Here is a 16,882-nt window from a genome sequence, read left to right on the forward strand (position 1 = left end):
ATGGTCTCTCGAAAGAGATCGATCTAGTGGGAGCTTCGGAGGAGGTTTGGGCAATGGAAGAAGAGTCCTTGGGTTTTTCTCCTTTCAAAGAAACATTCGAAGGAGAAATATCCCGCCTGGACTTCTTACGTCGCCAAGAAAATCTCTCTCACTGGGAGGTAGACCACTCCCTACACTTACTATTACTATCACACCGTTGGCCTCTACAGTAAGGGCAAAGGGTGTGAGGGTCTGTCTCGACCGCCGACATGAATGTTCCACAGGGGCGGTCGGGTAATCCAGGACAGGTGCGCATAATCGCAGAGGCCAACTTCACACACAAACCTGTCAAAGAAAAAGCAATAAAGCATTAATGGCTGCCAAGAGAGAGGCGAGGATGAGAGAGGACACGTCCGTCTACCATCCGAGCCGAGAGCAAAGTGAGCTCAAGCACAGGTGTGTGTGGGGGGGGGGGGGGGGGGGGTTAGCAAGCTATCTTCCCCGACCCCCGCTAACTAGCAGTGTGGGTAGTAAACCCTCGATAAATTTTAATGACTCGTCATTTCAGCTACGCCGAAAGTAATACCCCTATTAAACAGCGTGGTTTGTATGTCAGTTACGGAACAAACTGGAGCAAAGCGTCGTTGACTGTAAGTAAATCATCGTGAGTGGGCTCCTCCTGAGGGAGAGGCTCACCCATTTTGCTAGGGGGTAACAAGCGAGAAGCAAAGCCCTGAGACTTGACCTATAGCTAATTCAACACCACTCTTCCCAGTCTTGCCTCCGGAAGAGACCGATGATGAAGGGTCAGAGAGCAGAGTACAAGGGGGTTGAAAGAACAGGTTCATTTGTTTTTTTGACCTCGAGGTTGAGCCTGGAGAGAAAGAATTGCATTTACTCCTCCTCTTTCTCCTCCTGCCATACACCTGCCACTGTGAGGTGACCACTCCATACATTCCTCACAGAGGAAATCTAAACTGCAAACGTGGGGCCCAACCATGAAGGGCACAAAAAATTAAGATCAACCTCTCTGCCACTCATGAAAGTGTCGCATTCACTCGACACTCTTGGCCAGGTTCACATTCACCTCAGCCAAAAGGTTGGGAACTGCTTAAATTGTAGTTCACCAGCTCCCAAAGTGAAGCGAATTGAAATAATATATGCATACAATAGTAGGTACGGTCACAGGACCAGCATCGGGAGACGAGATGTCTACAAAAGGCCGAGATATTAAAATTTGGAACAATATCATATAAAAATTTTCTGGCACTTGAAACACGCATATGAAAATTAAGTAAAATTAATTGAGATAGTAGAAGGAAGGAACTTCCAACTGTTAAATAACCCAATTTTCCTGGAAAATCTTCCATTACGAATAAAATATAAAATACACAATAGATAACTTCTATACGGTAATGTAATAGTGACGAAGAAAATCACAACAACAGTACTGTATGATGATCAACTTGAGCTTATTTTGAAATAGCTGCTTTGGCTCGGTAATCTCCACTTGATGATAGATATTGAAAAAGTACAATATTTGTTGATAATATGAAGCTAACACATCAACCAATAAAGTAACAATACTAAAAGCTGTTATCCTTCATAACTATCCATTTTGTCTCATTCTGGTATTCTTTATCAAATAAAAACCTAGATATATATTCTGGGTTTTCATTACACTTACCTTGGTCTCATTGACAATTGAGGAAACCTGTCTTTGGTAATAGTGTTCCCAATTTTAAGACGTATTTGTTATATCATCGATAAGACTTGTTGAATTCCATGCCTGCAAATATATACAGTATTCTGTTAATGCCTGTACAGTATTTCATCTTTATCACTGAAATCTCTATGCTTAGTAGGTACTATTAGGAAGAAATCATATTTCAATTAGCCTATACATACAGTATTAGTAAAATTCTTGTGTACATATCACATGACTGTAGCAAGGCAACTCACTCGTCATTAACATGAATAAAATACTGTAGCGCAAGCGATCAAATACAAATAAGTGAGCATCAAAGGATAATATGCACTAAAGGATTGTATCCTATTTCTTGATTTGAACTAATAAAATTGTATTCTAATTTGATGCATAAAGTAATGAAGAACACTTGCAAAGTCTTTTACAATTACATTACATAAATAATCAGTCATACACGTTCAGATGCTAAGATGATGTACAACATGCAGCACCATGGCATTACATACACCCTTGCTGTTACACAAGACACACATAATTTGTGATTACATATGAGATGTACAGTATACATAAAACAATATATGTATGCACAACAAAAATTTGGGGCATTTGAAACATCCACTTGAAGCACAGAAGCAAAATGAAGTTGAATAATATAAAAATAAATACAAAAACACGTTTGCTTGTGTCAAAAATTGTGAGGGGGTGGAGATGAGACAAGAATAAATGAAGAAGAGATCTCAACTCTGAGAAATGTTTAAATTGTAGTTTACCAGTTCCCTAAGTGAAGCAAACTGAAATAATGTATAAATATGACAGTACAGTACTGTCACAGTACCAGCACTTACCTCTGTCTCATTGACAACTGGAGAAATCTCGGTCCTTGGTAATACAGTAGTGTTGAAAATTTTATAATGTTACTTGTTACATTATCGATAAATCTTGTTGAACTCCTTACCTGCAAATATACATTCTGTTAATAACTGTATATTACTCTCGGTGGGTATTAGGATATCGTATTTCAAAAGATTTCTACTTACTGTGGTAGTAAAAGCCTTATGTACAGTACATATTACATGGCTGCACTGAGATGACTCATTCATCATTAACATTACTAACGATGCACATGAGCATCAGAGCATAATATGCACTTGATTTGAACTATTAGAATTTTATTAAAATCTAATACATACAGTACTGAAAAACACTCACAATATCATTTATAATTAATTACATAATTAAAGTCCTACACGTACAGATGCTAAGATGTTGCACAATATGTGCAGCACCATGGCATTACATATGCTCTTCTTTTACAGTATATATAAAACATACTTGCGATTAAAAACGATACTGTATATGTATTCACACAAAAATTTTAGGCTTCTGAAACATAAACTTATAAGTTGGATCATTAAAATTAAATACAAAAAGAAATGTTAGAATACAGTAATTTTCATTTTTCCTAACTATACTCGAGTCCTTTAATAGGAGATTGATTCAAGCACACTTGAAACTTGGCCCATAAAACTTATAACGAGGATTTAGCAGTAGCTGGTAATTACCGGCTGGTGGTAGGGAAGGCCCCAACCTCTTTTGCCAGTACAGTGAACAGCCACTTTGATTGTACCTGGGACTTTAAGGGGAGGTGATGTCACAAAATTGAATTAATGGCTTCAGTATGTAAAGTCAAGAAAAATACAAATCATTTTTAAAATTTGTCATTTGTCCCTACACAAATACTGTACAAACCTTCGTCCTTTAATTAGGATGATAATTTTTCCCTGTTGGAGCCCCTGGGCTTATAGCATCTTGCTTTTCCATCTAGGGTTGTAGCTTGGATAGTAATAATAATAATAATAATAATAACAAAGAGGGACTCTAGAGTCTGCCAGTATCAGCCAGTTGTGTAGATACTGGATCAAAAGAATTCCGCTGGCATGACCCCATGCTGACATCAATGAAAATGATCGAGTGATTACCTGGGGACCGTGGAGAGCCCAAAGCATAGAACTTTGAACTGAATGGCTTTGCTCCCTACAAAAAAGCATAGATGCTTTCTTGAAGAACAATTTGTGGAGATTTGGAAGTACTCATCCCCGAGGTCGACTTAGATCATCAAGTTGTTCTTCCTTTCTGCCTGTGTGACTGTACTTGACATCTCCATCCTGAACCAAGTTTAGTGGATGGACTAGCTCATGGCCGAGATATCTATTAAGGGTCTCCAACACGTCTGAGGCTTTTTAAACCAAGAACACAAACCGAAAAGCCCTGAGACCTGTCCTAGACTTCTTAAGTGCACCTTTTAACTGCATAGTCTGCACCTCTGAATGAATGTGGTTGCTTTGCATTTACATGGCAACAGATCAATTCCAGCCTGGGATCGTGAGTTTAAGCTGTTTAATGGAAGGTTACAGCTGTGGTTGGGCACCACAGAGGACTTGTCTGGCTGACATTCTGGTGTGCACCTCATCAGATGATACTGTAACTGAAAAATGGAGTTTTTATGATAAAACAAAGTTTTATGAATACTTACCTGGCAGTTATATATACATAGCTAATTATCTCTATTTCGGCAGAATTTTTCTAAACTAGGCAACTGCCTTGTGGTGGTTGGGTGGTAACACCCGTTAAAGGGTGGTAGGAGGAATCATTCCCGTTTTCTGTTCTTCAGTTCATCTCTGCCGGCCGGATCGACAACACGTTGGTCCGTCATTAAGAGTTTTTCTTCACTTTCCCTGCTCGGTGTACCAGTCTGCTTTTTTGGTGAAATACTCTGATTTGGGGTTTTGGCGATCGTGTATTTTGTTTTCTCTTAGCTTTTTTGCTGTTTTTCATTATGAGTGAAGAGTCATTACCGTATCTGTGCGAATGAGGAATGTAAGGTGAGACTACCGAAAATGGCGGTAGACCCTCACACCGTTTGTTCTAATTGTAGGGGTTTTGTTTGTGCCCTTGATAATAGGTGCGGGGAATGTAAGGTTTTGGATGAGAAAGATTGGTTAATTATGAAGCGCTATGTGCGTAAGCTAGAGCTCGATAGAGTTAGGAGAGCTTCTAGGTCTAAGTCTAAGTCTGTTAGTGGTAAGGAAGACGAACTTAGCGTAGATTTATCTATTGAACCTATAATTGATTCCTCTTTGGAAGTTGATCCTTCCCTTGAGGTAGTAACTCCTGCACCTCCTACAGGTTCCGTATCTACGGATGACCCTCGGTACGCTAGCCTGGCGGCCGAGTTGAAGGCCATTAAAGAACAACTGGAGGCCTTTAAAGGTAAGGAAAGTGAAAGTGCTTGTGTTAGTGCAGTGGAGGTGGCGACTGACCGAATCTGTCATACCCCTAGGCCTAGACCTCTACCAAGCTCCCAGGACCAAGGGAGAAGGTACGTCGATGACCGAAAGGGGGTGAGAGGTACGTACCCTCAGTCAGCCGTCGCCTCAGACAGTCCTGTTGTCGATTCCCAGGCTGCTCTTGACCGTCACGGGAAAGACGTGTCGGATGTGTTGTTTTCTTCTCCGAATTCGTCCAGACGTAAATGGAAGTTTGAAGCTTCAAGACCTACTAAGAGGAGATGGAACCGCGACGAACGGTCTCGTTCTTTCTCTCCCGGTTCTAGCAGTTATGAACCTTGTCCGTCGGAGGATGATTTCGACTCCGTGCCTGTGAAAAGGGCGAAGCCTACTGCCGAAGATCCTCCCCCTTCTACGAGTGTTATTCGTCAGCCCCTCCTTCGGGGCCGCAAGACCCAGCTGATGTTGCTAAATCCTTCATGTCTGTCATGCAGGAACAACTTTTGACTTTAGTGCAAGCCTTTAGCCGACCTCACGCCCAGTCTGACAGACGTAAAGACGACTCGTTACCGATTAAGAAGTCTGCTTCTAAGAGAGAACGGAGTTCTTCTTTAAAGAAAACTTCTCCCTCTCTACGCCAGGATGAGGAATGTGTGCTTACGCCAGGCGATACTTCTTCGCGATACCAGGGCGATACTTTTTCTCGTTCTCGATACCGGGACGATACCTTATCGAACGATGCTGCTTCTCGTTCTCGATGCCAAGACGATACCGCCTCCCATTCACGATACCAGCACGATACCTCCTCTCGTTCGCTTCGCCACGACGATACCTCCTCTCGTTCGCTTCGCCACGACGATACCTCCTCTCGTTCGCTTCGCCACGACGATACCTCCTCTAGTTCTCGACGCCACGACAATACCGCCTCTCGTTCACGACGCCACGACGATACCGCCTCTCATTCTCGCCGCCACAACGATACCGCCTCTCGCTCTCGACACCAGAACGACTCTGCCTCTCGTTCTCGGTCCCAGGGCGATACCATCCTGCCTCTTCGGGACGATACTGCCTCTCGTCCCAAGGATTCTTCTAGCGCGGGACTCCAGGATGCAACCCGTCTTTTGCAGGATGATGCCTTTGGTTTGCCCTTGTCGGGTTCTAAGGATCCTTCTTCTCTTTCGAAGGATATTGCAGATGTGGATCAAGACCTCGAGGATGTTTCTGATGACGATGATAATCCTGCCGACGCTGCGGGAGATTACAAAGTTCTCTCTCGCTCCCTTCTTGAACTTTTAGGAGAGGAATTCCAACCTGCTGCCCCTCAATCTCCTCAGTCCCAATTTAACAGAAAGAAGGCCAAGAAACAGTCGGCCTTCATCAAGATGAAGCTGTCTATCTCCGCAAAGAAGGCTCTCACGAAGATTGATGACTGGATGCAGGAGCGGAGACAGACAGTCAAGACTTCCTTCTCGTTTCCACCAGCTCGTCTTGCTTCAAGAGCGGGTATGTGGTATGCAACTGGAGAACCTTTGGGTCTGGGAGTGCCTTCCTCTTCCAAGGGTGACTTCTCTGGTTTAGTGGACTCTGCTAGAAGGCATGCTCTCAACTCAGCCAAGGTCATGTGGTCGATGTCGGAGCTGGATCATCTCGTCAAAGGTATTTTTAGAGCCTTTGAGGTTTTTAGTTTCCTAGACTGGTCGCTTGGGACTCTCGCAAGGAAAACTGACCAGATGGAAGGATCTAGGGACCTTACCAGTATTATGTCCTGTATGGATAAGGCCCTCAGAGATGGGGCGAATGAGTTGGCGGCTCTGTTCTCGGCTGGGGTCCTAAAGAAGAGAGCTCTGCTTTGCTCTTTTGCTTCTAGGTCTGTTACCACTGCACAAAAGTCTGAGCTTCTTTACGCCCCCCTCTCTCAACATCTTTTTCCCGAGTCCCTGGTTAATGACATTACGCTTTCTCTGGCCCAAAAAGCCACCCAAGACCTTTTATCTCGTTCTGCTCGTAAGCCCTTGGCAGCCCCTCCTTCTTCTTTGAAACGGGAGGAAAGGAGATTCCAGCAGCCCTTTCGGGGGCAGGACTACTTCAAGACCAGATTTTAGAGGGAGAAGGCAAGAATCAGGACCAAGATCTACCAGGGGTTCTTTCAGACCTCGCTCCAGAAAATGAAGTTCGTCTCCTCCAGACAGTAGGCGCAAGACTGTCAGGTTTTTGGCAGTCTTGGAAGAGGAGAGGGGCAGACACCTGGTCCCTCTCAGTCATCAAGGAAGGATACAAGATCCCCTTTCTGAAAAAACCTCCTCCCGCAGATGCTCCGCTGGCCTTAGTAGCCCGGTACTCAGATCCGGGGAAACAGAAGGCCCTAGTAGACCTTGTCGACCAAATGCTAGACAAGGGGGCGATAGAACCGGTTCGGGATCTATCCTCCCCAGGCTTTTACAATCGCCTGTTTCTGGTCCCCAAGAACTCGGGCGGATGGAGACCCGTCTTGGATGTCAGCGCTCTCAATGTATTTGTGGAGAAGACAAAGTTCTCCATGGAGACGACTCAGTCGGTGCTGGCTTCAGTACGTCAAGGGGACTGGAGGGTGTCCCTCGACTAGCAGGACGCCTATTTCCATGTCCCCATCCATCCGACTTCGAGAAAGTACCCAAGATTTGTAATGCAGGGCAAGTGCTTCCAATTCAGAGCTCTTTGCTTTGGTCTCAGCACGGCTCCTCAAGTCTTCACCAGGGTAATGGCGAATGTGTCAGGTTGGCTGCATCAGGAGGGGATAAGGATATCCTTCTATCTGGACGATTGGCTGATTCGTTCACGATCAAGGGAGAAATGTCTGGAGGATTTACGGAAGACTTTTATGATGGCTCAAGATCTAGGCCTGGTCATCAACAGGGAGAAGTCTCAGATCAGACCGAATCAGACTATTCTCTATTTGGGGATAGTTCTGAATTCAGTTCTTTTTCAGGATTCTCCCTCTCAGGAAAGACAGACCAAGTGTCTCGTAAAAGTCAGAACTTTCCTGGACAAGAAGAGATGCACAGCGAAGGAGTGGATGAGTTTGCTGGGGACTCTATCCTCCCTCGAACAGTTTGTCTCTCTGGGGAGACTCCATCTAAGGCCTCTTCAGCACTTTCTTTCGAAGACGTGGAACAGAAAGATGCAGGAAGACTCCTTTTCCTTCCCCATTCCAATAGAAGTCAAGACTCTTCTGAAGTGGTGGCTGGACCCAACCTTGTTAGGGGAAGGGATCTCCTTACACAAGAAGAACCCAGACCTAGTGTTGTTTTCAAACGCATCAGAGTCAGGCTGGGGGGCAACACTAGGAAGCAAGGAGGTCTCAGGCTATTGGGAAGGAATTCAGCTGGGATGGCACATCAACAACAAGGAGCTGATGGCCATTTTTCTGGGGCTAAAGGCCTTCAAGGACTTGGTGTCTGGGAAGATTGTGGAGGTCAACTCAGACAACACCACAGCTCTTGCTTACATCAGGAAGCAAGGAGGGACTCACTCTGTCTCTGTTCGAGACAGCAAGAGAGCTCCTTCTTTGGGCGAAGGAGAACAGGATAAACCTGCTGACGAAGCAAATTCCAGTTTGCTCATTAAAAGGTTAAAGGTGTCTCGGTTCAGTTCCAATTTCATCTGAAGAGACGCCCACCAGAACGTCGGCTGGACTAACCCAACCCCATACTTTGATGGCCACCCACAGTAGTGAACTCCAAAGTAAACAGCTTAAACTCATGGTCCTAGGCTGGGATCGATCTGATGCTATGTGAATGCAAAACAACATTTGTTCAGCAGTGCAGAATTTGCTGCTAAAAGGCACTCTGGAGGAAATCTAGGACGAGTGTCTGACCTTTAACTTCTAGCCAAATACAAGAACCATATATATTTCCTACTCGTTATTTTGTGTGTTATAATTGTGATTATTGGGGCAAACTCCCTGTTTCAGTCTTTTCGACCCCCTTACATAAGCACGATTATGGGAGATCCCAATGAGAAACTGGGTTTTAAGGGTGGGGAACGGCCAAAAATGTGGGATTTGCAGCAATAATAATGGTCAGAAATGCAAAATAAACACAAGCTAATCAATTGGAAAAAATATGGTTCAAGTAAGTGGCTGGAAATTAAATATGATAATTATCTATGATTTACTTCTCGCCCTTCTAATGGATTTTGCTCTGCCGTGTCCCGCTACGCTCACAATGTTAACATTACCTCCCTGCTCCTCTGTTCGTGTAAGCAGTACATGGATGCACTACACACACAAGCCCAGTGTGTCATTATTTCTGGGATTTTTTTTTACTTTAACATGAGCAACAAGAGCTATATACTGAATGGAGATCGTTTTCAACATACGGTTAATGTCTAGGAGAGGGCCGCATGAAGATATCACTGATATTCAATTTATTTTTACTAGAATATGTAGGAATGTATGTATATAATGGTATACCAGTGAGATAATTTAGTGAAAATCAATAATAGTCGTTCAAACTCACGCTACTCTTGTCTTCCTCCCAGATTTTTCTAAGTCTGTTGTTATTGTTGACTGTGTCTTATTTTTGCTCAAATGAGCCCTGTAACCACTATAATCCGCAGACAAACTAGTCCACTATGACGTCTTCACGTTTGGCCAATCACAGTGCGACAATACATTTTCTTTCCCAATGACGTCTTCACGTTTGACCAATCACAGTGCGACAATACATTTTCTTACCCATCACAGTGCGACAATACATTTTCTTACCCAGCCATTTTATTTCGTTCCTAGACATCGAGGCCATAGCAAGCACGTCATCTGATATTGCACAAGAAGTTGAAATTCCATCTTCTTGTCCTGACTGTTTCCTAAGTTATGTTTCCTAAGTTACAATGAAATTATTCTTACTTATTCGGGGTTATATTGAAAAACTAGTGGATTTGTGCCAGAGACACGATTTAATTTTACAAAATAAAAATTGTCCTGCATGTCAGGGAACCTTCGCAACGGCTTCACGTTTTCCTCAAAGCAGCAGCACATCTTTATCAACCAACAGGTTAAGGTAAGCTTCATTAATTTATGGAGTATATTATAATGGTGATAGTATAACGATGTATACAGCAGTACCATCACTTTGGATTTGGTTTGATGGATGTGTTAGGTAGTGTCCTTAAGGGGGGGTCGCAGCCGGTAGGGGTACAGGGCTATTAGACTAGGTTAGGTGGGTGTATTAGGTTCGGTGGTGCCCTGAAAATCACTGTGGCCTTAAGGGGGGTCGCAGGGGGGGTGGCGAAGCCCCCCCCGGTAGGCCTAGGTAGGGGTACAGGCCCCCCAGGGTAGGTTAGTTTGTTGTATTAGGTTCGGTAGTGCCCCGAAAAATCACTTTTCTCATCCTCCCCCCACCCAAAAACCCCGCTTCCCACTGGGGTCCCCCATAATTGTAGTAGTAGGTTTATGCTTACATTTTTTGTGTAAGAGTTAAGTCTTAGTTTCTTATTTATTCATTTCCTCATGTTTCTATGCACTGTGCAACAATAATCTGGTTGTTTTTTGCCGTTTTTCGTCGTTAATACTTGAAAAACGGGTGCGGCCTTCTCTTAGACATTTACCCAACATACCTGTGATCAATTAGCGAAACAGATGAAATTACACTAAATTTTGAAATAGATTTTACTACCCTCTTGGAGATGTCTTTATGTGATGGTACTTTGGTTACTTTACTTTACGGGCTGCTTTTCTGGTCCTTTACAGCAGGGGAACCCTACTTTCTACAGGAACTGAAGAAGAGGTTTGAAAAAAAAAAAGGAGGGGGGGGGGCCTCTTGTAAAAGAACATCCGGGAACTCGTGCATAAATATTTGGAACTTCGTATATGGTGAAAAGGCCAGATAATGATTAAGTCATACAAAAAACAGAAAAGCTGGCAAAAGCAAATGCAAACAATGCATGTACAGTAACTCGCCATCGGTCTCCCAAAACTAAACAATGAGCTTTAGAATGAGAAAAAAACATATTTAATTGACCAATATGTAAGTTATTATGCCCCAGCCCCTTTAAATATATAGAAAAAAAATGTCAAAATAGCCAGCACTCGTCCATTTCATACAGCGAATTCTAGTTTTGCTGGTAATTAAGTAATAAATATTAACCTAAGGGTTATGACAACCTAAAGGAAACATTCCTGCCTAGCAACCTAATGGATGGGAGCTCGAGACCCGATTAAGCTCGAGATTTTCTATTAGGCTTATAGCTCTTCGGCTGATAATGCCAGGGGCTCATTGGTCCTCGCTTGATGGAGAGCCGACTGATCAGTCTTTGGGATACTGACTTGTCCCTTTGCCTTTGCCACTCATGAACAACATTTAGACCAAACTTAGAAAAAAGTTTTTGGCTGCCTCTAACAAAATGGTCAATTCTGTCATCAATTCTGCTGTAGGATTATGTTCAATACCAGTGTCAAAAGTCAACTTAAAATTATAAAACAACGAAATTTCTATCATGTAGAATTTATCAAAGCTAACAAATTGACTGGACGTCAAAATGTACAATTTACCTTTCAGAAAAATGGCCGTTTTTCTCTGGAAACAAATTTTTTTAGTTAAAAGGCTTTTCTCGTCCGTAACTATAATAAAACCCGAATGCCAAACAGCGTACTAGGTTAGTATGGGGGAGGGGGTAACGAGTACGGTAGGATAAGTACTCAAGCATCCTAAGTTAGGTTAAGGTTAGGGGCATAGGTCTGGGGTACTGAAGTTTACTATAATGGTAATTGTGGCTTTATCATTACATTACTTACACTTTCGTTACATATTGACGGTGAATTTGGGAGAAATATACTAACGTGAATAAATTAATAATCAAAATTTGTTGACTGGAAAAAGCTGGATACCAACGTATTTTGGATTTTATCATGTTCAAGCCATTAAACGGTAAGATAAAAGATTTTAAACAGCATTAGTTGAAAATTAGTAAATAACAAGGCAAACTGCTTTATAAATGAAAGCATTTAGTAGTCTCGTAGAGCTTGACAACTCCAAATGATAATTCAATGAGCCACGAGGACTTCAGTCTTTTCAAAATCAGAGAATTAGTCCTATTTGAGATCTTTCATCGAAATTATACTAACACACAAAAAATCAAATTTTTTATACCTTTTATATAGCGCAGAAAGCAGCAGTCCAGCACCTAATTCACATAAGACGCACCACAAGTCACAACCACTAGAAAAGTTAGAATTGACGTTGCTACAGCAATAGCAAATGCCAAGAATAACCACAGAAAAAGGAAGTTACAAAATTGAGAAATAAGTTGTTTAGAGAAAATCTACAATTTTAAAATACAAAAGGGTTAATTATAAAAATATATGACAGAAATTCACACCAAAATAGGCCACACAATACATTTATTGTCATTTTAATAATAAAGGAACTACTTCTATGTAGGTTAAGTATGTTACGGGGCTCCATCTGTCATTCACGAGTCATTAACATCAGATATCTATTATTATTATTATTATTATTATTATTATTATTATTATTATTATTATTATTATTATTAGCTCAGCTACATCCCTAGTTGAAAAAACAGAACGCTATAAGCCCAAGAGCTCCAACAGGGAAAAGTAGCACAGTGAGGAAAGGAAATAAGGATATGAATAAGCTACAGGAGACGTAATGAAACATCAAAATAAAATATTTTAAGAATTGCAACATTAAAATAAATCTTTCATATATAAAGTATAAAAACTAAAAAAAAGAGGAAGATAAATAAGATAGAATAGTTTGCCCGAGTGTAGGCCACCCCAAGCAAAAGAACTCTATCACAAGATAGTTGAAGGCCATGATAGGCTACAGAGGCTATGGTACTACACGATTCACAAAATTACGAATACTATACTATTTCAGAAGATATTAATATAGTTATGTGGATAGAAATAAAGCAGTTTATATTTTTCTGATGGACTAGTGAGCAATGGTCAAATAGGGAAAATTATTTAAATTTCTCCGGCTTAAAACTGTCTAAGTAGGATGGAATAAAATTGATTTTTCAACAGTAGATTCTGTAGACCACCATAAAAACTAAGGAAAAAAAGTCTACAGAATCCCACAGAGGCCCAATCAGGGAAAATAGCTCATTGAGGTAAGGAAACAAGGAAAAATAAAATATTTTAAAAACAGTTACAACACTAAAATAAACATTTCCTATATGAACTATAACATCTTTAACAAAACAAAAGGAAGAGAAATTAGATAGAATGATGTGCCCGAGTGTAAACTCAAGCAAGAGAATTCTAACCCAAGACAGTGGAAGACTATGGTACAGAGGCTATGGCATTACCCAAGACTAGAGAACAATGGTTTAATTTTGGAGTGTCCTCCTCCTAGAAGAGCTGCTTGCCATAGCTAAAGAGTCTCTTCTACCCTTACCAAGAAGAAAGTAGCCACATAACAATTACAGAGCAGTAGTTAACCCCTTGGGTGAAGAAAATAAAAATGTAAAAGTCGCTCAGAATTACAGTAAATTAACATAGAAAGACACTATGATATGGCATAATAAAAGGCATAGTTCACTCTCGAATAACATAACAGTATGCTCAAACCTGATGTCTTAATAGTGAGTAGTTACACCTAGTATACGGTTAATACATTCTCCCCTTTTAATATGCTAATTTCAAGATGAATAACATTTGTCAATGGCCGTAGATTTACAAATTAGAGAACTAATTACCTTTTATAACTACACTTTAACTAAGACTATCATCCAAATATAAACAGGAGTAGGCCTATATATAACTATCAAGACAACACAAAAAAGATATATGACAATGCCATTACAATTTATGACAAGTTCCAATATATAGGTTATTAAAAATCAATGATATATGTAGGCCTAGTTTTTCAGAGCCCATTCATTACCAAACCTATAATGGTTCGACCAGATCTTGTCATCTTGGGAATGTCCTGGGGGTTTGAGTTAAAATTTGTTATTTTCGATTTTTAGGCTCATACCTCACAAATATTTTGCTTTAAAGACCTAAGCAATTTTCATAGGAATATTTTCAGTTGGTGATTAATTTTCTTGTTTGCATACAAATGTAACATAAGATTAAGTTAATATTAATAAGAAATTTTTATAAATTTTCCGTTTATTTTCCTATAGATGCTATATCTCGCAAGCTGGAATTTATATAATATATTATGAGCAAATGAAAATAAATTTCGAATTGAAAATAAGGTGAAAATTGCTCTTATCCTAATAAGGTCGAGATATTGTGACCCTGATTACTTCTTTTATCTTTTGTTTGACAGGAAGGTAAAGCTAAAGTATTTTCGAGATGAAAACTAAGTTTGTTTCTGACGGAAATATTTGAAAAAAGAAGTTTATACCCAATGGTAATCAATAGAAAATCTAGTTTACTAATTTCATGATAACTAAAATATATTTTATATGCAGATATTTCTATCTAGTTACCCCCTAAAATACAAAATTCACGTTTTCTTTGAAATAAATATAACAAAAGAAAACGGGTAAAATGATTGTATAGGTATAACTGGGTTTTATCTTATTTAAACACGGAAAGGACACACCGGAGCTTCAAACATTCAAGCGAATTGAAGTATTATTACCTCAATTGCCCGTATTTCCGAAATGGTTTATGTTAACCCTTTGGAGCTGACAGTATATAAACAGCACCGGCTGACATCAGCAAAAGAGTGTTGATAAGCATGAGAAACTATGTTTGCCACGGGAAATTATAGATGTGAGATGAATTTTACTGAACCACCCTCTGTCAGATGGAAGGGATAAACCTGATGACCTAACGGGCGACAAAATTGCAGAAAATTAGAAAATAGTAAAATACTAAGTGTCCCCAATGCCTGTTTCCATTGCATACTTCATCCTTTGGGAAACATCTGTATCATTCGTTTCAAGAGACTACCCTACTAGGCAGTGTTAGTAACTTAGTACCCACTTAGTTTAGCCCGTCAGTCGAGATGGTGTACCAGTGTCATGCCTGGAACCACCAAATAAGTTATCCTCAGTTGAATCAGATGAGAAATATATCTATATATCTGCCATTTTGATAAACCTTTGATTTTATACTTGCATTGAATTTACTAGTAGGAGTGCATCCTGTATAATATTCCAATTAAAAGAAAAAGCTTTTCCTTTTGGGGATGCCTTTTTCTTTCAGAAGTCTCTAGATATTGTAAATGTACAATTTTTCTTGTGCATTGCAAGTCAGATTTATGCAAAACCACTAAAAATATAATTTTGGTTTATATAAATGAACCTCTACTAATGAGAAGGAGATTAAAATTTCCGGAAATGATGAAATAATTCTATTGTTTACCTCATCCTATTACATAATCACTTAAAGTAAATATCATTTAGCATGGATGTGATAAGTTGATTCCAGATACAGAAGGCTTCTTGGTTCTAGCAGAGACCGCTGTTGTCATAACGGACATTTTGGATTCTAGCCATAGGGTGATGACCTATGAATCAAAGGTGCCTGATACAAGTTTTGTGGCTGTGTAATGGGATACTGGGCTGTTCCTTCATACGACACATCAGCCACGAATCCTGAACCATCCTGAACAGAGTAAGTCACTCGTTGAAGACGTCCATCAGGAAGCCGGACGTGGTAGCTTCCCTGCGTAACGCCTCCGTTTCGTGTCTCCTGGTGGCCCGATTGATTTCCTGTCTGGTCATCTTGCACAGAATAGCCGAAGGAATACTGGGCTGGGGCCTGTAGGAAAAGGATGAAAAGTTGCACAGGAATTTAACAACTTTTTCTCAAACATCTAAATACTTAAGGTCCTCCACTTACAAACATTCGGTGATACAAACACAACTCCATTTGAGAATAACAAAGATAAGATAAAGAAATACTGTAATAAAACAATATCATATCATTTAATACAGTAGACAAAACAACATTTTTAATAACCTGATGACTATTTGTTGACTTTAGTAGCTGGAAATCATAGGCATGGAATTTAGGTTAGGCCTACCCTAGGCAGCCAAAGTTTAGCAAAATTCGACTTACAGCTTCTTGGAACCAATTAAGTTTGTAAGTTGAAGAATTTCTCTACAATATAAAGATATGAATTATACATGCTTCCTCAAAGTCTGTAAGATTCTTAAACACTGCTTCAGTGAACTTACCTGGAAATCAGATGCACCGTATAGATGTCCTGGTCGATTTAGGTAGGAAGTGGCTGGAGTAACATAAGCAGAAGAAGAAGAGTAAATTGGGGAATGAGTGGTTGTATAAATAGGAGAAGGCGTTGGTCTATAGATAGAGGAGGACGAGTGTACTTGGACTGGGTTATAGTTATAGGAATGTTGAGATAAGGGTCTGAAAGATGTGGAAAATGGAGTTGTATAGAGCTGAGAACCGGAATTCTGGAAGCTTATAGAACTGGGAGTACTATAAGACAGAGAAAGTGGAGTAGTATGGTGGAATTGAGGTTTAGCTTCACAACAAACCAAGGTTGTGAAAAGACAGAATGCCACTACCTGTAAAAACAGAAATAATTTGATAACTAACAGAGGTATACAACTGGTAATATGAATAACCACTTAGCTAATACTTGGACACAAGGGTTAATTACCCGAGATAGGATCTGACTGTGCTGCTAAAATTCTGACAGATAAACAGAATCACTATTAGCATTCTTGTAGGGGATATAAACTTCTACCAAAAACTCTCCTTCAATGGCGTACAATATCTATACAACAAGTGTTAAATTTAGTATTAAACTTCTCCGATTATGAACGTGGCTTCACGGCTTAATATTCGATTTGAAGGTAAAAGGTCACTCATGAATGGCAAAGGTAAGGGACAGTGACAGTGCCCTAGAAATTGACCATATATAACATATGATCAGCGTCCAAGCCACCTGTTCACCCAGGCTAGGACCAG

The 16,882-nt window shown here is 40.4% G+C and overlaps 1 protein-coding gene and 1 long non-coding RNA gene across 2 annotated transcripts in view; both read right to left on the bottom strand.

Moving 5' to 3' along the window:
• Positions 1–1,664: 1,664 nt before the first annotated feature.
• LOC137632190 (uncharacterized) lies at positions 1,665–12,176 on the bottom strand. Its single transcript, XR_011042020.1, has 3 exons — positions 12,102–12,176; positions 2,533–2,642; positions 1,665–1,768 (listed from the first exon to the last, which is right to left on the bottom strand). It is a non-coding gene; the product is annotated as an uncharacterized lncRNA (long non-coding RNA).
• Positions 12,177–15,300: 3,124 nt separating this feature from the next.
• The window catches only part of LOC137632691 (cuticle protein 7-like), a 1,974-nt gene continuing 392 nt past the window's right edge, over positions 15,301–16,882 (bottom strand). Inside the window, exons 2-3 of the mRNA XM_068364796.1 lie at positions 16,123–16,476; positions 15,301–15,703 (exon numbers count right to left, since the gene is read on the bottom strand). Of these exons, the coding sequence (XP_068220897.1) occupies positions 15,431–15,703; positions 16,123–16,476 (627 nt within the window). The 3' untranslated portion in view covers positions 15,301–15,430. The remainder of the gene's footprint in view (positions 15,704–16,122; positions 16,477–16,882) is intronic.

Source organism: Palaemon carinicauda, chromosome 41 (genome assembly GCF_036898095.1).
Source record: "Palaemon carinicauda isolate YSFRI2023 chromosome 41, ASM3689809v2, whole genome shotgun sequence".
In the NCBI taxonomy this organism is placed as follows: Eukaryota; Metazoa; Arthropoda; class Malacostraca; order Decapoda; family Palaemonidae; genus Palaemon; species Palaemon carinicauda.